The sequence below is a fragment of the Rhinolophus ferrumequinum genome, chromosome 17, assembly GCF_004115265.2.
Source record: "Rhinolophus ferrumequinum isolate MPI-CBG mRhiFer1 chromosome 17, mRhiFer1_v1.p, whole genome shotgun sequence".
Taxonomy (NCBI): Eukaryota; Metazoa; Chordata; class Mammalia; order Chiroptera; family Rhinolophidae; genus Rhinolophus; species Rhinolophus ferrumequinum.
Genome location: NC_046300.1, coordinates 66,642,390 through 66,669,028, shown reverse-complemented (window position 1 = coordinate 66,669,028; position 26,639 = coordinate 66,642,390). Strand labels below are relative to the sequence as shown.

The 26,639-nt window shown below is 41.2% G+C and overlaps 2 protein-coding genes across 2 annotated transcripts in view; one reads left to right on the top strand and one right to left on the bottom strand.

Annotated features, from left to right (window-relative positions):
* Window positions 1–26,639, bottom strand: part of GXYLT2 (glucoside xylosyltransferase 2) — a 99,567-nt gene that overhangs the window by 55,687 nt on the left and 17,241 nt on the right. Inside the window, exons 2-3 of the mRNA XM_033132850.1 lie at window positions 19,189–19,381; window positions 6,783–6,914 (exon numbers count right to left, since the gene is read on the bottom strand). Coding sequence (XP_032988741.1) covers window positions 6,783–6,914; window positions 19,189–19,381 — 325 coding nt within the window. The remainder of the gene's footprint in view (window positions 1–6,782; window positions 6,915–19,188; window positions 19,382–26,639) is intronic.
* Window positions 10,571–13,699, top strand: LOC117037121 (thyroid hormone receptor-associated protein 3-like). The gene is given in 2 exon segments (XM_033132849.1): window positions 10,571–11,499; window positions 11,502–13,699. Coding segments are annotated over 2 exon segments (2,868 nt in total). The 5' UTR covers window positions 10,571–10,763; the 3' UTR covers window positions 13,634–13,699.

The window sequence follows — 26,639 nt, the reverse complement described above, 5'->3', positions numbered from 1 at the left end:
TCTTTTTACTATCTTGATGGTCATTTGAAGCACAAAAGTTTTCGATTATGATGTCCAAATTATCTTTTTCTCTTTTGTTGCTTATGCTTTTTGTCATATCTAAGAAATCACTGTCTAATCGTAGTCATGAAGATTTATTCATATTTTCTTCTAAGACTTTCACATTTTCAGCACTTATATTTAGGTCTTTGATCCATTTTGAGTTAATTTTTACGTATAATATGAGGTAAGGAATGCAAGTTCACTTTTTTTCTTTTTTTTGCATGTGTATATCCAGCTGTCTCAACACCATTTGTTGAGAATATTACTCTTTCCTCAGTGAATTGTCTTGGCACTTGTATCCGAAATAAATGGATTGTAAATATGAGGGTTTATTTATCAACTCTCAGTTGTCCTTCATTGATATGTATATCTTTATGCCAGTACACAGGGTTGGCTACTATAGCATTGTAGTAAATTTTGAAATCAAGAAGCGAGAGTCTTACAACTTTGTTCTCTCTATTCAATATTGCTTTGGATATTCTAGGTCCCTTGAATTTTTTAAAAAAACTTAAAGAACTTTTTAAGAGCAGTTTTGGATTCACAACAAAATTGAGGGGAAGGTACAGAGATTTCCCATGTCCCTCCTGCCTCCACACATGAATAACCTCCCCTATTATCAACATCACTCACCAGAATGGTGTATTTGTTACTAGGGATGAACTAGGGATGTGTCAATACACATCATAGCCACTCAAACCATAGTTTACATTATGGTTCACTCTTAGTGTTATACATCCTATGGGTTTAGATAAATACAGAGGGTGCCAAAAAAATGTACACACATTTTAAAAAAAGGAAAAAAGCTATTAAAATTGTAATACTCAATATATACCAATAACAAAAGATGAATACAAGTCACGTTTGACTTCTGCAATTACAAGAGGTGTACAAGTGGTTACCATCAGGTCCAGACACTTCTGATTACAGCGATCTACTGCTTGAGCAATGTTGACCAAAATGTCCACTTGTAAACATTTTTTTGGCACCCCCAGTATATAATGTCATATATCCATCGTTATAATATCATACAGAGTATTTTCACTGCCCTAAAAATCCTCTTTGCTCTGCCTATTCATCCATTTCCACCACCCACCCCAGACAACCACTGATATTGTTTATTGTTTCCATAGTTTTGCCTTTTCCAGAATGTCATACAGTTGGAATTATAGTATGTAGCCTGTCTGATTGGCTTCTTTCACTTAGTAATATACATTGAAGTTTTCCTCTATGACTTCAGGGCTTGACAGCTCATTTCTTTTTCGTGCTAAATAATATCCCATTATCTGGATGTGCCACAATTTATATGTCCATTCACCTACTGAGGGGCATGTTGGATATTTCCTTTTGTTGCTTGAACATATTTAGAACAGCTGTTTTGAAGTCTTTTTCTACTAAATCTGACACCTGGGTGCTCTCACAGGCAGTTCCTGTTGCCTGTACTTCTTCCTGTGAATGACTCACACTTTGCGTGCCTCATAGTTTATTTGTTGAAAAAAATGAGATCATGCATTTAGGACATTAATATAGTGCAGCAGGATAATATATCTTAGGATGTCACAGATAATATATTGTAGCAGCTCTGGATACTGATCCTCCATCCTTCTTCCCCCCACCCCCGTCCCCCACACACCTCCCCCCACCACCCCCACACACATACACTCCAACATACAGAGTTTGTTGATGTTGGTTGCTTGTTTGTTTGTTTAGTATCTTGACTGGACTATTTTAGTGAAGTCCCTTTTTCCCACTGTGTAAAGTCTGTTCCCCAGTGGGTGTAGCCTTGGGTATGTGTACAATCACTCTGAATGACTGGTTTTATCAGGGCTCTCTTTAATTGACTCTTTTGCTAATCTTTCTGTTAAGCCATCTGCCTCTGTTGGTATCACACCGAGCTATTAGGCTCCACTAATTGTCAGCTCATTGCTTTATTGTTTTTGACAATGGCCTGAGGCACAAATTACTCTGCAGCCTTATCCAATTAAATTCAGGCCCATTTGCAGTGATAGTTTTTGAGGCCAGTCTTTGAACTTTGTTCTGACACCAGGAGGGTACTTTTTATGTCTCTTTTCCTGGCTCTCCCCTTATGAACTAACTGACCTATAGTTTAGCTTATTGCTCTCATGAAGTTAACAGCTTCATCATAATTAAGGGAGTCCATGAACCCTATGCCACATTTGTCTGGAATTTAAACTCTGCAACACATACCTGGTAGAGATGAGAAATGCTGATGACCTGCCCTCTTCCCCCAAGGAAATACCATATCTCTCAACTGGGAGCTGTGGAGAAAAGGATCCCTGTGTTCTTGACTGAAGTGTCTAGAGTTCAGTTTCCATCATGCTGCGCTGGAAGGGGAGAGGGAGGAAGTAGGTCGTGGTTCAAATGTCACAGATTCTCTCTCTTTCTTACTGAGTTTTAGTAGATTTTCTTGAATAAGAAACATGTTTCTTCATGGGCCTTTGCTCAGGTCCTTAGGACAATTACCAAAGACTCTAGATAGTTAGTTTTAAAATAGTTTTCACCAGTTATGCTTGTTTCACTGGGAAGCAATTCCACAGAGCTTCTCATGCCACCTTTTGGATGTCACCACACTGCCATGCTCTTTTTCCGCTGCAGTAGCTAAGCTTCCAGAATTTGGATCTTAGGCTGCTTCAAGCGATCCTCATGTTCATGGAGTAAGTCTTGTCAGGGACTGAAGATAAGACAGCGCCCTGGACGTTACAGGCGCACCCGGGTTAGCCCTATCATCTGCTTTCACGGTCAGATAAGCCAACAAATTTCCTTCTTTACTTAGCTAGTTGGAGTTGAGTTTCTCTCACATGTAACCAAGAGTTGTAACTAATGTCGTGAATGTCAAACCTTTAATAAATTGTGAGTAAACAAATAATTAGTGCAGTGGAAAGCTTGTTTAACAAAATTGATACCAAGGATCATTTTCATGTGATCCTTTTGATAGTTGTCTCCTCCCAATAATGTATGGCCTCTTGGTGCTTGATGAAATATATAGACATCATTTATGGTGATTCTAACTGACATTCCTCTTAATAAAGATTTTTAATATATTCCTATTTTCCAGTCAATATTTGTTGATATCCAAAGGGTTGTTCCCAAGGAAGCTTCAATGTAAACTGCTAGTGCTGAGGTTTAATTGAGATTTAATAATAATAATACAGAGACCTGACCTTAACTATAAAAAAGTTCTAATAAGTCAGGTAAACCTCCCTTTTCCATTAGCCAATGGCAAACTCATTACAATATCTCTGGTAAGTATATAGTTTTCCAAACATTGGAACCAGTTCAGACCTCCTTAACAAACTAGAAGTGGAAAAAAGGAAGATTGATTGTATGTTGTTGTCCTTGATGTGATATAAAAAAATCTAGGTAATCTAAGATTATTGTTTATTTGGGTGGTACTCTTTTGAAATATTAAAGAATGGGACAAGTATGTTAGAAATAAATTGAGTTAGAAAACTCTCAGGATAGATTTACAGGTCAAGGCTGTAAGCAATTTTATGCTATCTCTGTTGACAATATTCTTCTTTAACTCCTTTAAATGTAGATGCTTACAGCAAGTGTTGGGAGCAAGAAAGACATCAGACATTATTATAATCTTGGAAATTATTCAAACTTGGTTAAAAAAGACTTTCTCCCTGGGTGAGGCCTGTATAGTGCCTTGACCTAATTCATATTACCATTTTGGGTACCACATGACAATAAAATATATGAAGATTCTGTAATCCAGTGATTTCTGTCATATTTTAAATATCTCTAGGCTCCCCAGTGGAGCACATTATTGAGGACATAGGTCTTTGTAATCAAATAGGCACAGTGTGTAACAAAATGTATAGAACCAATATAAAATCTAATTCCTATTAAGTGGGGGAAAGGTGGTGGGAAGTCATGAAACTGAATTATTTCCTTTACTAAGGGAAAAGAGAAAAGTCCTCTACGGCCAATTTTCATGAACTGTTTTGATTTATTTGTAAGTGGCATATTGTTTTAAATACTTTAAGCTTCTGAATCACTTAACAGCAGTATGCAGTTTAGAGAGCTTCATCAAGCCACCTGAAGGTTAGTGTGCACTAATAATGGTCCTGCTCTTAGACCATTATTCAGATATACAAAAGTAAATGCCCACTGATTTTTAGGACTTCATAAATCTTGAATTGGTGGGATCTAAATTTCAGTAATTGTACTTGAAAATCTAATAGGCTTGAGTTGCAAAGACTTCTTCTCTGGTTATTCTCATAGTAAAATCTTACCCAAGAAAGGGTTTCTTCTACAAGTTGAGGTAGGTAAGACCCCCTCAGAAAATGGGTAAGACTGAAGTTCTCAGTCAATTGACTGGCCACCTGACAGAATGTTTACATTTTAGGATCTCCATCTTCTCTATGCTTCTCAGCAGCATGTCTGATTTGGTTTCATAGAGATAAACTTCAAGGAAAATTTGGAAAATCACCTAAATTTTATTTCAAATTACTTTGAGGATCAATATATCTCACTGACGCTACAAAATTCCATGTTCATAATCTTCTGTTATGACATATGACTCAGACAAGGTAAATGTCCTGTCAATCACAATCTCTATTGTTTTTAAGGAATGCTTAGTTTCCATTATCAAAAGCAGATAATGAATGCCAGCACCCATATGTCATTCAAAATGGAATACTTACTTAGCAGGGATGAATGAAAACCATTATGTTATGGGTTTGTTTGTTTTTCATAGTGGCAATAAAGTCACAATTGCAGGGTGGGGAAAATTCAAATGTGTTACTAATATTTTTGGGGTAGGTTGGGGAGACAATTTTCTAGCAGTAACTTTGGCTATATAATACATTTTTCCCCTAAAATGGAGACAAAAAGCAGACACCTGACATTTTTCCCTTCATCTTCTCAAGTGGTAATTAGGTTTCAAATCACCAACCTAGAGATTTTAAGGCCAATTTGAGGTATTTTTTCTTACCCCCATTATATGCAATTAATTCCATATCACAACATTATATAAAATTATGCGGCATGTGAAAAACAGGTCATTTAATGAGTGGGCGAGGTTGTGCAGCAGATCAGCACCAATAGTACTTCCAGGCCTTGATCTTCTCACAGGTTCTGCGTAGGAAATGCTAAAAGTACCACCTGCCACTTAGGGTTTCAGACCAACAGACAGTAAGACTTCCCTGTACGGATGTCTCCCAGGCACCTCAAAATCAAAATATTACCCACATTAAACTCATCTCCCCTCTTACCAAAATAGATCTTCCTCCAGTCTTTTCCATCTCTAAATAGCACCACCATCCACTTAGTAGTTAAACCATAAGAAATTGACCTTTTGTAGGTCATAAATAGCTGGGTATTGGCAATTTCAAACAGATCAACCTTAGTTGTTCAGATAAGAAACTTCGGTAAAATCCTTATTTTCTCACTTCTTTTCAACTCTTACAACCAGCCAATCATGAAGACTAGCACATTCTATTTCTCAGGCAGATTCTGAATCCATCTCTAAGAAAACCATCAGAGCCCAGGTCATTATTAATTGGCCTCAGCAATTCCACTGTCCACACTGTAATGAACCAGTGTGTCCTCTTTAAAACACAAGTTAGATCATCCCTCTTCCATGGTAGAAACCAATCAATAGCTTCTCATTGCCCTTAACACAAAGAGCAGAAACTTGAACAAGGCTTACACAACCAGAAAGTTCCAGCCCCTGCTGACCTCTTCAATCCCACCTCCCTCTACTTTCTGGTTAGTGTGTTTAGTTTTATGTTCTCCAATATGCTCCTTCCCAACTCAGGGACTTTGTACATACTGTTTCATCTGCCTGGGACACTTTTCTCTCTCATTATTCCCTAGGCCCTTGTCACTCAGTGATCCCTACTTCTCCTTCATTCATGTCTCAGCATAAATGCCATACCTCAAGAGAACTTTCTATGACCTCTACCAGATCAGAGTGGTATGCTATGTTCCATGAATGAGATTCTGTTCTCCACCTCAGCACAGATCACTCTTCCAATTACCTGTTGAATGTCCTGCTGGACTCAAACTCTCAAAGGATAAGATCACACCTATCTTCTTAACAGCCATATTACCATCACTAAGCAAGAACTTAGCACCTAATGGGCACTCAATAAATATTTGCTGAGGCACAAATCCCTTGAAACATCAAGGGTACAATTCAAAGTTGCCATCTTGGCTCAATGATATCATCAGTTTTGTATATTCAGCAATTTTTCTATTTAGGATTTAAAACATGAAATTAAAACATTAAATTAAAAAATTCAAAACTGAAAACCAGAACCAGAACTCTGGGCCTTCTCTGAATTATCCTCTAGGATGGCTACATGTAGTAGTAGTTATTGTTATAAGAGAAATAATAATAATTAAAGCTAATATTTATTTAGGATCAATTATGTGCCAAGCTAATAGAGGAAATTGAGGTATTGAGAAATTGGGAGATTTTCTGAGGTTTATACAGCTAGTAAATGGTGGAGCCATAGTTACAAAGACCCATAACCCAAAACATGCTTTGGATGCTCTCAGTCCCTCCATCTTTGGGACAGAAAGTCCCTTTCAAATACAGGGACCCTCTCCCTACACTCTGAAAACTAGCAGCATTAACCACAGAATCCAAGAGAAACACATTTTTAGCTGTAAATAAAATGTCTCTGAATATAACCCAGTAAATTTCACAACATTGCCAGGAGCAATTCTCTCCCAAGCAGCATCTTTTTAAAAGCTGGTGTTCCTACCGGAAGAAAGAGTCTCTGGGCAGCACAGGGTTTGAATAATTTCTTCCATTCCTGAGGGTTTCCAACTGAAAATGTGATTGGGTAGATTCTGTGCTCAAACTTCTTTGTATATGAGTCAGGCCACTGTCGTAACTGAAAAACATAGAAGACAAGGGGAGGGTGATTAGACCCCAGAAATATAGAAAACACCTAAAGCTTCTGAATGATCAAGTGAAGTTTATTCAGGCAACTTACATAGAAAGTCTAACTTCATCACCACTATTAATACTCACTGAATGAAAGACCGTTGCTAGGATTTGAAAAATAACATTCAGAGGTGGCAAGGGTAATGGGAAACACACAAAAACACTTCCAAGAGGGTAATTTGGAAATTGTAACAAACCCCAAAAGACAGAGATACAGGACTTTCACCAAAACCTACTTTGTAATTAAAAAAGGGTGGGGGGACGGAAACAAACTAAATGATCAATAATAAGGGACTGGGAAAATGTATTATGATAGAAATATACAATGGACTACTTACTGTATAGTTTGAATAAAGTAGATCTATATGTGCTGGCATGGGAAAATAGTTATGATATATAGTTAGTTTTTAGAAAAAGTGAAGTGCAAAATAAATTTATAATATGCTTATCTTATAGGGAAAAATATGTGTATATATATTTTATATATAGAGAAAAAGCTGAACAGATGTGCACCAAAATGTTAAAAGTGGTCACCTATGGATCATCCTGAAAGAGGTCCGAGATGGCGATTAGGTACACGCTATGCCTACTGCCTCCCAGGACCACACCAAAATTACAAATAAATTGTAGAACAATCAACCTCAAGAATCATCTGAACACTAGCTGAACAGAACCCCTATAACTAAGGATACAAACAAGAGGTGACATCAAAACTGGTAGGAGGGGCAGAGACGTGAAACAGGCTGACCCCAAGCCCACAGATAGAGGTGGAACATCAGGAGGGACACCTCAGTAGCAGAGGTCCCCCTGAAGAGGGAGTGGCCTCCTGCCCCACATCAGGCTCCCTAGCCCAGGGATCCTGTGCTGGGAAGAGGAGTTCCCATGGCATCTGGCAGTAAAAATCAGCGAAGACTGTCTGCCTTCCTGGTGGGGTGGAAGGCAGCTGGAAACCCAGATGTCCTCTCGTAGAGCTAGCACATGTACTCGCTCGCTTGTGGGTATTCACCTTGTCTCTGGTGGAGGGGGTGGCAGCTCAGGAGGTCCAGGGATGTGTAGGGAAGGATTGAATTGCGTGGCTTCCATATGAGAGCTGGAAGGACAGGAGCCATTGTTGTCCCTGTGTGGCGTCTGACATATGTGTGGCTTATAGGAGGACACCATCTTTTCAGGGTTAAGCCCTCCCCCCAAGGGCCAAGTCTGGGACTGCACTGCTCTGGTGGAGTCACACGTGTGCACTGCCTTGGTAATGCCCTAGTCCATGCCCTCCGCACAGCTGGGGCTACATCACCCAGGAAACTCTTGACTGCTGGGCTGCTGGCCCCACCCCAAGGCTGTGGATTAAAGTGGGCCGAGGGCCTGTGGTGGCCCAGGAAACATCTATTGGTAGGTGATAACCCAAGACCCATGCCCCATTGTAAATGGGCGGTGGCTAGCCATAGTGTGCTCAAGGTGTTTTTGCAGGGTGGCCACGGGCCCAGCACCAGTGCACAAGCTGAAACTGCATTGACTTTTCAGAAACCACCAACAACATTCCTTAGCTCCTTGGAACCCCACCAAGTTCACCTAGAGCTGCGTTGCTAGGGACACTCTGGGCACCTGGGTGGCCGGCTATACTGCAGAAACTGCAGATATCTTTTACAGCAGGAAACAATCCACAATGGTCAAGAAAGATTTTGGTGGAGGACAGTGATCCCAAAACTGCACCACATCACTCTGGGGCACCTCTGGGGAATTTGCGAGCCTGAGGCAGTGGATGGCTGCAGTGTTCTCAGGGCACTGTGCAAGGTGGTCATAGACCAGGTACTGGCATAAGAACTGAATCTGCATTAACTTTGAAAAACCACCAGTCAAGTCTCGTGACTCCCTTGAACTCCACTCCATCCAGCTAGTGCTGCATCACCGAGGTTCAATCTGGAGGGCACTCTTAACACCGGGTCAATCAACCCAGCATGTACACCTAAGGAGGCAGCAGCCAACCACATATAGCTTTGAGGGTTCTACCAGGCACCCATGGGGCAGAAACAGGCAAGGTTGAAATTGGCCTGCATGGGAGCCCAGGCACCCATGGGGCAGAAACAGGCAAGGTTGAAATTGGCCTGCATGGGAGCCCTGCCCAAGGGACACCAGAAATAACATACCCAGAGGCCAGCTTCAGACTATTAGAGCACTACTTGGTTAGACTCACGAGAGGCACATGCAAAAGGGGGGTTCAACAGGCATAAGAGCCCAAACAGTTGAAGTCTTCTCTGAGGGGTCAGCCCCCACAGCAGCTCATACACTGTGGGTGTAGCCAATACTCACAGTCAGCATGGGAGTCAATTCCACCCACTGACATGACAAAAGCAATCAAGGTTCAATTACAAAAGAAGAACAAACACAAAACACTCTAGGGACACTCTTGGAACACATGCACAGGAGATTAGGGGAGATTGCACAATTGGACCACACGGGACACATACTATATAAGGCCACCCAGGAAAGACTGAGAGACATAGGAGATCTACCTAATACATAGAAGCAAACACAGAATGAAGAAACAAAGAAACATGCCCCAAATAAAAGAACAGGAGAAACCTCCAGAAACGGAAAATGAAATGGAAGCAACCAACCTACCAGAGACAGAGTTTAAAACGTTGATTATAAGAATGCTTAAGGAACTTAGTAAGAATTTCAACAAAGAGATAGCAAGCATAAAGAAAGACATAGAAACCACAAAAAATAACCAGTCAGAAATAAAGACTACAAAAACTGAAATGAAACATACACTAAAAGGAATCTATAGAAGATTAGATGAAGCAGAGGATCAAATCAGTGATTTAGAAGATAAGGTAGCACAATAAACCCAATTGCAACAGCAAAAAGAAAAAAAATAATAAAAAACAATGACGATAGTTTAAGGGACTTGTGGGACAACATAAAGCATAACCACATTCACATTATAGGGGTACCAGAAGGAGAAGAGAGGGAGCAAGGGATTGATAACCTATTGGAACAAATAATGACCAAAAACTTCCCCAATCTGGTGAAGGAAATGGACATACAAGCCCAGGAAGTGTAGAGTCCCAAACAAGATGAACCCACCCACACAGGCCCACACCAAGACACATCATAGTTAGGATGTCAAAGGTTAAAGAGAAAGAGAGAATCCTAAAAGCAGCAAGAGAAGGGCAACTAGTAACTTATAAAGGCACTCCAATAAGATTGTCAGCTGAATTCTCAACAGAAACTTTGCAAGCCAAAAAGGAGTGGCAGGAAATATCCAAAGTGATGAAAAACAAGGGCCTACAACTAAGACTACTCTAGCCAGCAAAGCTATCATTTAAAATTGAAGGAGAGATAAAGAGCTTCACAGATAAGAAAAAGCTAAAGGAGTTCATTACCAGCAAGCCAGTATTATAGGAAATGTTAAAAGGACTTCTTCAAGTGGAAGACAGGAGAAAACAAACAAACAAAATAATGAAGATCAAAAATATGACTAATAAAATGGCAATAACTATGTACTTATCAATCATCACTCTAAATGTAAATGGATTAAATGCTCCAATCAAAAGACATAGGGTAGGGAGAGCGGGGACGCGGGGCGCGCTGTCCGGCGGGGGCGAGCTTCGGGCCAGTTGTGCCGTTGGGAGGCTGCAGCTGCGATCGCTGCCGTGGGCCCAGAATTGTATCCTGCCTGTAAACTGGAGACGCCCGCGGCGCTGCCAGTGCTCCTTTGAGGTAGTGTCTGTCTGGGATCTGGTGCAAGTCGAATTGCTCATAAGGTGTAATTGAAAAGTGACTGACCCTCTCTGCAGCGATGTCAAAAACAAACAAATCCAAGTCTGGGTCTCGTTCTTCTCGTTCAAGATCTGCATCAAGATCTCGTTCTCGGTCATTTTCGAAGTCTCGATCTCGAAGTCGATCTATCTCTCGTTCAAGGAAGCGCAGGCTGAGTTCTAGGTCTCCTTCCAGATCATATTCTCCAGCTCATAACAGAGAGAGGAATCACCCAAGAGTGTATCAGAATCGGGATTTCCGAGGTCACAACAGAGGCTATAGAAGGCCCTATTATTTCCGTGGGCGCAACAGAGGCTTTTATCCGTGGGGCCAGTATAACCGCGGAGGTTATGGAAACTACCGCTCAAATTGGCAGAATTACCGGCAAGCATACAGTCCTCGTCGGGGCCGTTCCCGATCCCGGTCCCCAAAGAGAAGGTCCCCTTCGCCACGGTCCAGAAGCCATTCTAGAAACTCCGATAAGTCTTCCTCTGACAGGTCAAGGCGCTCCTCGTCCTCTCGTTCTTCCTCTAACCACAGCCGAGTTGAATCTAAGCGCAAGTCTGCAAAGGAGAAAAAGTCCTCTTCCAAGGACAGCCGGCCATCTCATGCTGCCGGGGATAACCAGGGAGACGAGACCAAGGATCAGACGTTCTCTGGAGGCACCTCTGAAGATACAAAAGCATCTGAGATCTCGAAGCCATGGGCAGATGGCAGCACGTACAGTGCTGGTAGTGCATCCCGGGCCTCGGCGGTCTCCGAGCTGAGTCCCCGGACGGAAGCCCTGCTCTGAAAAGCCCCCTCCAGTCTGTGGTGGTGAGACGGCGGTCCCCGCGTCCTAGCCCTGTGCCAAAGCCTAGCCCTCCACTTTCCAGCACATCTCAGATGGGCTCAACTCTGCAGAGTGGTTCTGGGTACCAGGCTGGGACACACCAAGGTCAGTTTGACCATGGCTCTGGGTCCTTGAGTCCATCCAAAAAGAGCCCTGTGGGTAAGAGTCCACCGGCCACCAGCTCCACATATGGCTCGTCTCAGGAGGAGGAGGCCGCTGCTCCAGGAGGAGCAACATATACAAAGAGGTATCTAGATGAGCAGAAGACAGAGAATGGAAAAGATAAGGAACAGAAACAAACAAATACTGATAAAGAGAAAATGAAAGAGAAAGGGAGCTTCTCTGATATGGGCTTGAGTGATTCGAAAATGAAATCTGATCTGTTTGCTCCCAAAACTGATTCTGAGAAGGCTTTTCGGGGTAGCCAGTCTCCCAAAAGGTATAAGCTCCGAGACGACTTTGAGAAGAAGATGGCTGACCTCCACAAGGACGAGATGGACGACCAAGATAAGGACAAAGCTAAGGGGAGGAAAGAATCTGAGTTTGATGATGAACCCAAATTTATGTCCAAAGTCATAGCAGATGCAAACAAAAACCAGGAGGAGGAGAAGTCAGGCAAATGGGAGGGCCTGGTGTATGCCCCTCCAGGGAAGGAAAAGCAGAGGAAAACAGAGGAGTTGGAGGAGTCGTCTTTCTCAGAGAGATCCAAAAAGGAGGATCGGGGAGGGCTCAAGAGAACCGAAAGTGGGCACAGGGGGTTCGTGCCTGAAAAGAATTTCCGAGTGACCGCTTATAAAGCAGTCCAGGAGAAAAGCTCATCACCTCCCCCAAGAAAGACCTTTGAGAGCGGAGAGAAGCTAGGAGCCAAAGGAGAAATTTCCACGCGGAAGTCTTCCTTTTCCATAACTCGCGAGGCCCAGGTCAATGTCCGGATGGACTCTTTTGATGAGGACCTTGCAAGACCCAGTGGCCTATTGGCTCAGGAACGCAAGCTTTGTCGAGATCTGGTGCATGGCAACAAAAAGGAACAGGAATTTCGTTCCATTTTCCAACACATACAGTCAGCTCAGTCTCAGCGGAGCCCCTCCGAGCTGTTTGCCCAGCACATAGTGACCATTGTCCACCACGTCAAAGAGCATCACTTTGGGTCCTCAGGAATGACATTGCATGAATGCTTTACTAAATACCTAAAGAGAGGAAGTGAGCAGGACGCAGCTAAAAACAAGAAAAGCCCAGAGATACACAGGAGGATAGACATTTCCCCCAGTACATTCAGAAAACATGGTTTGGCTCATGATGAAATGAAAAGTCCCCGGGAACCTGGCTACAAGACTGAGGGAAAATACAAAGATGATCCTGTTGATCTCCGCCTTGATATTGAACGTCGTAAAAAACATAAGGAGAGAGATCTTAAACGAGGTAAATGAAGAGAATCAGTGGATTCCCGAGACTCAAGCCACTCGAGGGAAAGATCAGCTGAGAAAACTGAGAAAACCCATAAAGGATCAAAGAAGCAGAAGAAGCACCGGCGAGCACGAGACCGGTCCCGGTCATCATCCTCTTCCTCCCAGTCATCCCGCTCCTACAAAGCGGAGGAGTACACTGAAGAGGCGGAGGACAGAGAAGAGAGCAGCACGGGTTTCGACAAATCAAGACTGGGGACCAAAGACTTTGTGGGTCCAAGTGAAAGAGGAGGCAGAGCCCGAGGGACCTTTCAATTTCGAGCCAGAGGGAGAGGCTGGGGCAGAGGCACCTACTCTGGCAACAACAAAAACAGCAGCAACGATTTTCAGAAAAGAAACCGGGAGGAGGAGTGGGACCCTGAGTACACTCCCAAAAGCAAGAAGTATTACCTGCATGATGACCGTGAAGGCGAAGGCAGTTAGAAGTGGGTGAGCCGGGGTCGGGGCCGAGGAGCCTTTCCCCGGGGTCGGGGCCGATTCATGTTCCGGAAATCCAGCACCAGTCCCAAGTCGGCCCACGACAAGTTCAGTGGGGAAGAAGGGGAGATTGAAGATGACGAGAGTGGGACTGAGAACCGAGAAGAGAAGGACAATTTACAGCCCACCCCTGAATAGGGGCCACTCTTGATGGGAGTCCCACCCCAGGGGAGAGAGGCGCTGGGAAGATGGCTGGCGAAGAGCCCTAAGAAGATTCTGAAAAATCCTACCCATACCCCCTACCAGCCATGCAGAATCCTACTACAGCTGAAAGCATCCCTGGCGCTGCGTCCCACTGGACAGAGGTGGCTGGTGTGGAGCCTGGGGTCAGGCCCAGCTCTTGAGCAGAACACAGCACATTGGGCTTTAGCTGTGTTTCTCATTTGTCGTTGGTGTGTGGGGTGGGGGCTGGGGCTGGGCGGGGAGAGCGATACTTGGATTTTGGTTTGTTCCCTATTAGAAACCAACAGTTTTGTTCTTAATTTCATTTGGAGCGAAGACTAATTTGATGATTTTCAATTTCTTCTCCCTTATCCTGGTTTTAAAAGCCCCTCCCCCCTTTTAAAGGCATATGTAGTAATATTAGCAGAAAGATTTAATTTGGGCAACTTTGATTCTTAAAAGCGAAAACAAAGCATGTGAATAAACATTGAAGTGTTCACCTCAGTTTGGGACCAAACTGCTTGGATCTTTGTACAAATCAGTTTTGTATGTCGAGGAGGAGTTCAAGGCCTTTCTGAGCACCTTGTGTTCCCCTTTTCTGCACAGCCATTATCACATGGTGTTGCTCCTAACCACACCCCGCGTGCCCCCTCCCCCATATTTTCTGATTTCTTCTGGGCTGGGCTTCCCATTCTCCACCAGCAGCTCCAGTATCCTAACTTTCTAGTCCTGCTGATCTGCTCAGCAACGGGTGGAAACTGGACGGCGGTTTCTGGTCTGTTTTCTAAGATACTTCTGAATTCTATTATCTTTACAAATATAAGATGAGAAAATAATTTTTTCAATATTTTTTATTAATCTTTTTATAAAATGAAAAGAAACTCCTATGATCGATTAAGGAAGGTGGTTATGGCTGGTGGTTTGTGGGGTTTTCTTTGTTTTCTTTTTTTTTTAACCTTAAGCTTTAAGTTGAAACATTCTCAGATGTGTGGGGGGAAACATCCTCTTAAAATGGGGTCCTTGTGCTTGCCTTCTGGGGAGGCGGTCCCGAGCAGGTGAATCACATGCGTTTATGCATATGGTATATGCGGACTGCACCCACCTCTTTCCCCTCCAACCCTTGCCTCTTGGGTTTTTGTGCTACTTTCCCCTTACTTTGCTACGTTTCTATAGTTAAGTTGGTTTTACTTGAATGATTCATGTTTAGGGGGAAAAAATGAAAACACCTTAAAATTTGTTTCAACTCCTCCTGCAAATAAAAAAATAAATGAAGTGGCAGATGAAAAAAAAAAAAAGACATAGGGTAGCTGAGTAGATAAGAAAACAAGACCCAGGCATATGATGTCTACAAGAGACTCACCTCAGATCGAAAGACACACAGACTGAGAGTAAAGGGATGGAAAAAGATATTTCACACAAATGGAAATGAGAAAAAAGCTGGGGTAGCAATATATTATCAGACCAAATAGACTTTAAAAAGAAGATTATAATAAAAGATAAAAAAGAACATTTGTGGGGACAGAGTCCCAGAGAGCAGTTTCCAGGCTCTCGGCCTCAGGTGGGGAAGTGCTGGCTCCGGTAGTGAATGACCATCAACTGTGACTGGTTGGCCATCAGCTGTAACCGATTAGCCATTTGGCTACTGATGTAACTGCGGGGCTGCGTTGATTGGTTGGTTGGTTGGCAGGCAGAGAAGTGAATGGCGGACTGTGGATCGTGTGGTACTACTGCGTGTGTCTCGCCCGGCCGCCAGAGAGGATATAGTGGTCTGACTCCCCTGTCTATGGCTCTGTGGGTATTCCTTTTTGGCCTAGCCATATCCTGCGTTCTTATGTGGGGAGCAGCACTAGAGGCCCCACAGGTCGCCCCACACGACAACATTACATAATAATAAAGGGATCAAGTCAACAAAAGGACATACCATAGTAAACACCTATGCAGCCAACACAGGAGCACCTAAATATGTAAAACAAATATTGACTTACATAAAGGCAGAGACCAACAGTAATACTATCATAGTAGAGGACTTCAACACCCCACTGACACCAATGGACAGATCCACTAGACAGAAAATTAAATGACACACTAGACTAGATGGATTTACTTGACACTTTTAGAACATTTCACCCCAAAGCAGCAGAATATACATTCTTTTCAAGTGCACATGGAACATCGTCCTTGATAGACCACAAAACAAGTCTCAATAAATTTTAGAAGATTGAAATCATATCAAGCGTCTTCTCGACCACACTGGTATGAAACTAGAAATCAATTACAAAAAAAAAAAAAACCCCAAAAACTGAAAACACATAAACACACGGAGACTAACATGCTACTAAATAATGAATGGGGGAATAATGATATCAAGGAAGAAATCAAAAGCTATCTTAAGACAAACAAAAATGAAAACACAATGATCACAAATGTATGGGACACACCAGAAGCAGTCCTGAGAGGGAAATTCAGAGCAATACAGGCCTACCTAAACAAAAAAGAAAAATCTCAAATCAATAGTCTTTCTTTACACTTAAAGGAACTGGAAAAAAGAACAGCAAAATAAGCCCAAAGTGAGTACACGGAAGAAAGTAATAAGATCAGAGTGGAAATAAACAAAATGGAGACAAAAAAACATGACAAAAGACAGATGAAACCAAGAGTTGTTTTTCAGAAAAGATAAACAAAATAGACAAACCTTTAACCAGACTCATTTAGAAAAAAGGAGACAGGACCCAAATAAATAGAATCAGAAATGAAAGAGGAGAAGTGACAACAGATGCCATAGAAATACAAAAGAAAAATTTAAGAAAATACTATGAGCAACTATACACCAACAAATTTGACAATCTGGAAGAAATGGATAAATTTCTAGAAGCATACAATGTTCCAAGACTGAATCAAGAAGAAATAGAAAATCTAAGCAGACCAATTACTACAAATGAAATCGAATCACTAATCAACAAGCTCCCAAAAAGCAAAAGTCCTGGACCAGATAGCTTCACAGGTGAATTTTACCAAACATTCAAACAAGAATTAGCACCTATTCTTCTCAAATTATTCCAAAAAGTCCAGGGAAAGGGAAAGCTCCAAAGACATTACAAAAAATATTATAGGTCGATACCCCTAATGAACATAGGTGCAAAAATCCTCAACAAAATACTAGCAAATACAATTCAAAAATACATTTAAAAGATCATACACCATGATCAAGTGGGATTCATTTCTGGTATGCAAGTTTGGTTCAATATCCACAAATCAATGAACATGATACACCACATAAACAACACGAAAAATAAAAATCACATGGTCACATCAATAGATGCAGAAAACGCATTTGACAAAACCCAGCATCCATTTATGGTAAAAACTCTCAGCAAAATTGGAACAGAGGGTACATATCTCAACATGATAAAGGCCATGTATGACAAACCCATAGCTAATATCATACTCAATGGGGAAAAGCAAAAACCATTCCCCTTAAGATCAGGAACAAGACAAGGATGCCCACTTTCATCACATTTATTCAACATAGTACTGAAGTTCTAGCCACCGAAATCAGACAAGAGAAAGAAATAAAAGGCATGTTAATTGGAAAGGAGGAAGTAAAATTGTCATAATTTGCAGATGACATGACACTCACTATATATATAGAGAGAATCCCAAAGATTCCACCAAAAGACTATTAGAAATCATAAACGAATTCACTAAAGTAGCAGGATACAAAATTAATACACAGAAATTGGTTGCATTTTTATACACCAATAACGAACTATCAGAATAAGAAATTAAGAAAACAGTGAACATGGTGGATGACACACTGTAATGTTTTTATTTGACAGAAATTGCCATATACCAGAAGTGATGTATGACACAGAATGTTGTCATGATGGAGGATGATTTACGGCACACTTTAAAACACACCTTCTCTCAAGCGTAGTAGCTCACACCCGACTACACCGAACAAGTTGAAACTTGTCATACACTGTTACTACACCGAACAAGTTGAAACTTGTCATACACTGTTACTACACCGAACAAGTTGAAACTTGTCATACACTGTTACTAAGGTTTGATGTGCCACTTCCCCTATTGAAGATCCCTGACTTTCCATTGGATGGCACTTCACTGTATTTTGTGATCATAATGAAAGGCTCCATGTGACACATGTGACTTCTGGTACAGCAATTTTTGTCAAACAAAAACGTTATGGTATGTCTTCATCCACGTTATTCACCGATTCTGGCACCATGCAACTTCTGGCTCTTCCCCAAAGTCAAAACGATTCAGGCATAAATACCCAGTACAATTGCTCGAACACATTAGAACTGATACTAGGCATAAACATTCAGTGCAACAGTACCAACCATTAAGAACGGACACTAGGCACAAATACCACTACAACTATACCACTGCACAACAGCCCAAGGGGGAAGAACAGGAAGGTCTGAGCTCTACTGGTCTCCTTAACTCTTGGGTCTTTACCATCCTGTCTTCTAGAACGGTTTATCTACCTTTGTCAATCTATGTCATTTAACTGAAATGTTCAGTCCATTTACAATTTTTACTACCTATGCTTATATGCAAATAGTATACTGATTTTCATGAGATTGCAGCACAACTATTGGCTGGGGCTATAGTTATCTGAAGGCTAGACAGGGCTGGAGGTTCTGTCTCCAAGTTCACTCACATGAGTGTCGTTTAGAGGCCTTCATTCCTTAACATTCCATTTCCAAAGCTCTCCTCGTGTACTGGTGAAAAAAATCATTATGTTTTCCTCAGTATAGGAATAGTCAGATAAATGATGATCCAGCCATATAATAAAATCAAAAAGGAATGAGAAAGAATGTATGACTCCTGGCTTGGAATGATGATGATGATGTGGTTTTAAGTGACGAAAAGCAAGTTCCAGAATAACATGTAGAGAATAATACTGATTTTGTAAAACAAATGTATTTTAAGCTCAGTACACATATATTCATGTATGTGCCTGTATGTATACAAAAATAGATGAATATACACATATGTACACTCTCATTCAGATACACACACACACACACATGCATGCACACACCTGTATATGGAAACTACATATAGAAGAATCACTCAAAATTGTTAATTCTGATAGTTTTCTGGGTAGCATTGAAGGGTAGTAAGGACTGCCATCTTTTAGCTTCTAACATCTATATGGTTTGAACTTATCTTAATGGACGTGTATTACTTTTCATTCATAAAACACATAAATCAATAAAAATAAGCTACGTATCTCCCAGTGAAGACAACGTTGACAGCATAAGGAGGGATGAAGGCCTGAGTGAGGTGCTTTAAGTGCATCATCTCATTTAACTCTCACACTGTCTCTATAGGGTATGTGTGATCATCCCTATATACAGATGAGAACAGTAAGGCTCAGAGCCGAGGGCCCACAGTCACACAGCTGAGTGTGCAACAAGTACATTAGTGAGCAGGGTGTGCATTCCCAAAATGCAGCCTGGCTGTGCTCAGTAAATATTGTGCTATGATTTCCACAAATTCACCTGCTTCTCAAACTCGGGCTTCAGAGATTCTTCTGTGAAAATATGAAATTGCATCTTCCTGTGGCTAAAGAGCACAGCTGATTTAAGCATGACCAGTGTCTCCTCCAGCCTATTGCCACAGGCTACCACGGCCAGGTGCATCCAGAGCCTACGTGGCAGCACAGCATGGACATTCCTTGGTTCTCCAGGCCTCCTAGGAAAAAGGAAAAAGAAAATGTTAAAGCTATCACTAAACTCATTAAAAACAACAACAATAAAAAACAGCTAGTGAATGGTTGGAACATTTCAAAATACGAACAGGCACTATCTGTTATATTTTATAAAGTGATAGCATTTTGACAATTCTTCCTGCTTAGAGAAACACACCATTGATGCCGATACTTATCCTGGCAGCAGCAGGATACGTCACTGTTGGAACTGCTGTAGGTGTCGGAGAAGACATTTTCTGCCAGCACTCAGCTGTCTGGTGCCGGCTGGCTGTCTGCTGGCCATGTTTGGAAATAGCATTGCTAAACTTCAACAGCTGACACTAGGGCTATGGCACTCCCACCCACAAGGGCCATGGAAATTAGATTGGAATGCAACTTAAACAAGAGGAGGGTGGGTCATGGCTTTCCCATGTGAAATGAGCAATCTGATATCCCCATCATCTGGATGGTTTTAGGTTGCGGTGGAATGCATGACAACTGAGCCAAAGGAAAATCATACAATTCCGGGAGGTGAGCAAAGAAATCAACACATGTGCCTCCATTACATTTTGGGAGAGTCTTGAAGAAACAGGTGTTGATCTTAACTGTCTCACTCAAGACTGCTGAGGTGGTAGGAGTGAAATTTAGCTTCCTGTATGAAACTGATATTAATGAGAAACAGGCAGGCAATGAGGCAGGTTAAGTTGAAAATTACCAAGGTATCAAATACCGAGTCAACAGCTGGAAGGGGACCAGGATTCAAGAGTCCAGAATCATCATCCAGCAATTTCCTTGTAATAAAAGATTTGTTCCAGACAAGAGGAGGCAGCCAAGCCTCAAACACACCACTGAGAAACGTTTGCTGGCACATTGGAAGAAGTTGGCCTGGAAAAGGTGCCCTGAGACAAATGAAACTAACTTACTTATACAAAAGATTCAGAGACCAGGGGAACTTGGACGTCAAATGCTACCTTCCTTCCGAAAACTTTGAATACGATCAGTATTCACTGCTGAATCATGGCAGTCTTGCTCCAGATTTCTTTCCCCAAGAAAAAGTTGAAGGCGTGGACGGAGCACTTTGGGTAACTTTTCAATTTGATTCCTTAGGAGCATGCTTAGCAGAAGCACCGCCTGCTGGCTCAGCTGAGCCCAGATGCAGAGTTACTCAGAGTCCATTTATTTCAGGGATCACAAGAAAAGACAGTAGAGATGCCCTAAGTGTCTCCCTGAATTGTCCAATTCTCTTCATCCTCCTTTTGCTACCTAATGAGGCCACCATCTACCCTCACTTGGATAACTGTGACAGCCTCCCTTTAAGTGAAAAGGTGAGTATAGTACAATAAGATATTTAGAGAAAAAAAGAGACTGCATTCACATAATTTTTATTACAGTATATTTTTATAATTAACTTCTAACTGCTGAATTTATAAATTAAACTTTATCATAGGTATGTATGTATAGGAAAAAACATAGTATATACAGTCCTCCCTTATTCATGAGGGATATGTTCTAAGACCCCGAGTGGATGCCTGAAACTGTGAATAGTACCGAACCCTATAATATGCTGTTTTTTCCCTATACATACATGCCTTTTCACTTAAAGGAAGCACTTTACGGCTCCTCTGTGACATATCCAAATTGTCAGCATCACTACTCTTGCATTTTGGGGCCACTATTAAGTAAAATAAGGGTGACTTGAAGATAAGCACTTTGATACCCCTACAGTCAATCTGATGACCGAGATGGCTACCAAGTGACTCCTGGACGTATACCGTGTACTCTGTGCACATGCTGGACAAAAGGATGATTCCCATGTTGTGTGGGACACAGTGGGCTGGCAGGAGAATTCATAACGCTACTGAGAATGCGGTGCAATTTAAAACTTGTGAATTGTTTATTTCTGGAATTTTCCATTTAATATTTTCAGACCATGTTTGACCACAGCTAAATGATAAGGAGGGTCTACTGTAGTAAACAAAACAGTTACCATGCCTGCCCTGGCAGAAGTTACATTCTACAGGTGATAAAGACAAAGAAAGAAATAACAGTTAAAGCAAATAAATAGTAACTAAGTAACTTACATAAAAGTCATCCAGTGATAAACACTATGAAGGAAATACATAGTTGAGAAGGAAGAGATAGAGGAGTGGCTGCTGGACTGGCTCATAGTATATATTGCAAAGTCAAGAAATGCCTCATTGAGAAAGTGAGATCTAAAGACAACTTGAAGAAGGTGAGGGAATGAGCCACGTGCATTTCTGGGTGAGGAGTATTCCAGGCAGAGGGAACAGTAAGAACAGAGGCACCAGATCAGAAGCAGGCTGGTGAATTCGAGGATGCCTGCTTTCAGGACTCAAACAGTAAGAGAATAGATTCTCTTACTCAGCTTCATGGGTGGGTTTTCATACCCACTATTAAAGCCAACTCCCAATTATCTTACGTAAAGGGATGGGTAGGAGGTGTCACAGATAACGCTTAAATCACAGTCAAAAGACTTGCCAAAATAGGCTACAAAAGAGATTTAATGCAAACTCATTTACTTAAAAATATGCTCAATATTTAGGAACATAGGTATCATCCAAAGGTACTAAAACAATAAATGCAACTGCTTAGAAATCTTACATATGAACCATTAACAAACCCCAAAACAGAACAACTTTGCCTGGTTTAGCTTTACATACTGGGTTTCTAGATGAATAAAAAATTGAACTTTAGCAATCAGGGATGTACAATAAAGAGATGTCATTTTATTTTCACACTGGCAAAAATTAAAGAATAAATAAAATTTGGACCATATAAGTTATGAAATGGATGTTGAGGTGGGGGACAATTCAGACACTGTGAGGGACAGTGTTTCAGTGGCCCAAACACTTTGGAGAGGCATTTGGCAACATCTAGCAGGGTGAAGATGTACATATACCCTCTTACTTAGCCCTCCCTTTCTACACCCACATGAATAACCTGAAGAAACTTTTGTACCTTTGCACAAGACTCCTGCAAGAACGTTCACATCAACCCTGTTTATCATAGTGAAATACTAGACATAAATTTTCTGTCCACCCAAAGGAGAATCATGAATCTATTTGATTTGTTTAAGTGGAATACTATGTAGCAGTGAAAAGGAACAAACCAGGATATCACATATTAATATAAGGCCAAAGATGAAAAAAGCAATTTGTAGAAGGATAACAGTGGGATGGCACCATTTGGATGAAACTTAAAAACAAGCAAAATAGCACTGTATGTTGTTCACAGACATACGAAGGAAAAGTAAACATGCATAAGGATTATAAACATCAAATACATGATAGTGGTTATCTTTGTGGACTTAAGTTTTTATTTCCTAAGATAAGTGTAGGCTACACAGAAATTCATTATGTTATTATCTTTATTTTTTTGTGTGTCCGAACTATTTGACATACACTTTTTTTTCTAATTGAAAAAAAAAAAGCTTGCACTCCCCTGCTGCACAACAGGCCACTTTTCTTTGCAGGCCTCACGACTTGAGAATGCATGGTACACACAGCAGGGGCTAGGAGCTGCAGTCTTTCTTGGTGTTTAGTGGCAGATACTAAAAAAGATAAATAAAAGCCTCTCCTAGTGACAGTTCAAGTATCAGTGGTAGGCATTTAATGAGAGTTTTGCTGCCCCGAATTTATTACCTCTCACACTACATTAAAAATATCAGAGAAATGCAAATAAAAACCACAATGAGATATCATCTCACACCAGTTAGAATGGCTATCATTGACAAGACAAATAATAAGTGTTGGAGAGGCTGTGGAGAAAAAGGAACCCTCATACACTGTTGGTGGGAATGCAGACTGGTGCAGCTGCTATGGAAGGCAGTGTGGAAGTCCCAAAAAATTAAGAATAGACTTACCACATGACCCAGCAATCCCTCTCCTGGGTATCTACCCCAAAAATCTGAAAACACTTATCTGTAATGATAAATGTGCTCCGAAGTTTATTGCAGCTTTATTTATGGTGGCCAAGATATGGAAACAACCAAAGTGCCCTTTGATAGATGAATGGATAAAGAAGATGTGGTATATATACACAATGGAATACTACTCAACCCTAAGAAAAGATGCAATAGTGCCATTTGCGACAATATGGATGGATCTTGAGATTATTATGCTAAGCAAAGTAAGTCACACAGAAAAAGTTGAGAACCATATAACTTCACTGATATGTGGGATATAAAACTGAAAGCAACAAAGGAACAAGACAAACAAATGAAGAAGCAAGAAGTCATAGACACAGACAATAGTTTAGTGGTTACCAGAGGGTAAGGGGGGCGGGGGCTGATAGATGAGGGTAAACGGGGTCAAATATATGGTGATGGAAGGAGAACTGACTCTGGGTGGTGAACATACAATGTGATATATAGATGATGTAATACAGAATTGTACACCTGAAATCTATGTAATTTTACTGACCATTGTGAACTCCAATAAATATTAGTTAAAAAAAAATCTCCGGGTTCATGTAATAAGCGTTTATGTTGTGCAGTCACAATGAATAATATAGTTTAAGATCGCTGAAATGTGACTTTCACCAACTCCTGTCCACGGCACACTCAGCACCAACATAACAGTAGAAAGCAGAGCCACAAGGTGATGGGTCGGATATCTGGTGGCATTACTTGAGCACCTGGATCCAGAAGCATGTGACCCTAAACTTGGACAGTTCTTTTATTAAGCCAATAAGTTCTCCTTTGTTTAAGTCAGTTTGAAACAAACTTACAACTTAGAAATCAAAAGAAAGTCCTAACATAAATCTTAAAAATACGTTTCTAGGGGCGGCCAGATGGCTCACTTGGTTAGAGCGCGAGCTCTCAACTACAAGGTTGCTGGTTCAATTCCCGCATGGGATGGTGGGCTGTGCCCCCTGCAACTAAAGATTGAAAACAGCGACTGGACTTGGAGTTGAGCTGTACCATCCACAACGAGACTGAAGTACAACGACTGGGAGCTGATGGGCCCTGGAGAAACACACTGTTCCCCAACATTCCCCAATTAAAAACAAAAAATGTTTCCAATCACCTTTGACTCACTCCACCTCTCTCATATTCTCACCTTGAGCCATCCTTTGAAGTGATCATTGAATTCCTTCCTTCCCTGTTGCTCACTGGTAGGACCCTGATTCAAATCCTTTGTAGCTAGAAGAGATACCAGACACCATGTAGTGCAACCCCTACCTGGCTGCACATTATAATCATCAGAGATGTTTGTTAATATGCAAAAGCCCACCCCACAGAGATTCTAATTCGATGGGTCTTGGGCGTACTGTGTGGAGTCTGCATACCGTGTTTCCCCGAAAATAAAATATAGCCGGACAATCAGCTCTACTGCGTGTTTTGGAGCAAAAATTACTATAAGACCCGGTCTTATATTATGTTAGATAAGACAGGGTCTTATAGTAAAATAAGACCAGGTATTACAGTAATTTTTGCTCCAAAAGACACTTTAGAGCTGATGTCTGGCTAGGTCTTATTTTCAGGGAAACATGGTATTAACATACTTGTACTACAATCACCAGGAACTACTTATCTGAGCTGATCTCTCACCTTCCTTCTCTATCCCAAACACTTCCCCCCTTCCCTCAGCAATACCCACTCTGTCCTCAGCCTTTTCTCAGGGTATTCTCCTTGGCTCTTGCCTTAATGAAAATATGGCTGCTTTGTGAGGACACCACCTACCCCGAAGATCCCCAAATGGAGGCTATTCTTCCTCTTCTGCCCCAGGAGCCTCAGGGCAGCAGATAGAGCTGGTGTCCTTCTTGCTCTTCACTGCCATACCCAGACATGGAACACATCTTCAGTGTGAAGTCTGTGGATGAAACTATTCTGCCTTCTCCCTGTACTTGTTGTGTCACCTCTCAGCTTCCTGGTTCCTCCTTTTCATTCACTGGAAAGTTTAGCTCCTCCCTCACAGTATTCGAACCCACTCCAACACTGTCCTCATTCTTGGGGACTTCAAGTAGTATTTAGAAGATGCTTCCAGCATTCTGACCCTTCACATTGTGACCTCCACGTCCACCACCTTGTCCTTTTTTCTACCCGAGACACCCAGAGTTGTGCTCATTTCCTGGACCTTTGCACAAACTGTGTCCCCCACCTGACGTGTTCTTCCCTGGCTCTTTGCATAGCCACCTCCTTCTGTTTTGGACAGTAGAATGGTCTTCCCTGACCAACTCATCAAAGGAACACCCTCATTTCATTCTCTGTCATGGTCTTTGCCTATTTCCTTCCAAAAACTTGACTCTGCTCATGATTACATACCCATTCATTGTAATCTATATCAAGTACACAACATTATATACAAGCAACATAAGATAATGTAAATAAACAAAATCTCTATCTTTAAAAAAACTGATCAGAATAAAATACACAATGTACATTTTTCTATTAAAAATATAAGTCTTGCACTAAACATGTGTTGCCAATATATATTTTTCTTCTTTTGCATTATTTGCTTAGTCTACAGTCCAGAAATGAAATTAACGGGTTAATAGCTATTATCCTATCAAGAATGTAGTCATTTTGATAGGTTCTCAAATTTACCCAGGTTCTCAAAACACACCTGACCATGAAAGAAAAACAATAAACGAAATAAACACTACCACAGTAGCCTCTGTTACTTGTATGACGTAAACATGCAGCTGACATCTGAAACAAGATGAAACAGGCTTGCACATGGCACACATGCCTCCACATTCTATGTGTCCCAAAGGGGGTGATGCATAGGTTGTAGTTATCATTTAGAAACGACATCAAATAACATACAGTCTAATAGTAAGAAAGTTCTTTTTCAACAATATCAATAAAAAAGTCTCAGCTTGGTATTAATATATGTCTTCAGCACATTTCTAATGTTACCTAGTCCTCCTGTCTTTCAACTAAAAAGACAGCAGACTTAAGATATAGAACCTTCAGTAGACAAGAGTAGCATGTAATGAACAACACTGTTTAGTTTTCTTAGTGTCTGACTTGACAATTACCTTCTATTTGTGTTATTGCTGACAATTTATGGTGGTGATATAAAATTTCTCCACTTATATTGCTGGGGGGATTATAAAATGATGAAGCCACTTTGGAAAACAGTTTAGCAGTTCCTCAAAAGGTTAAATATAAAACTGCCATGTGACCCAACAATTCCACTCCTAAGTATATACCAGAAAAATGAAAACATGTGTCCACACAAAAACTTGTACACAAATGTTCATAGCAGCCTTATTCACAATAACCAAAAAGTCCAA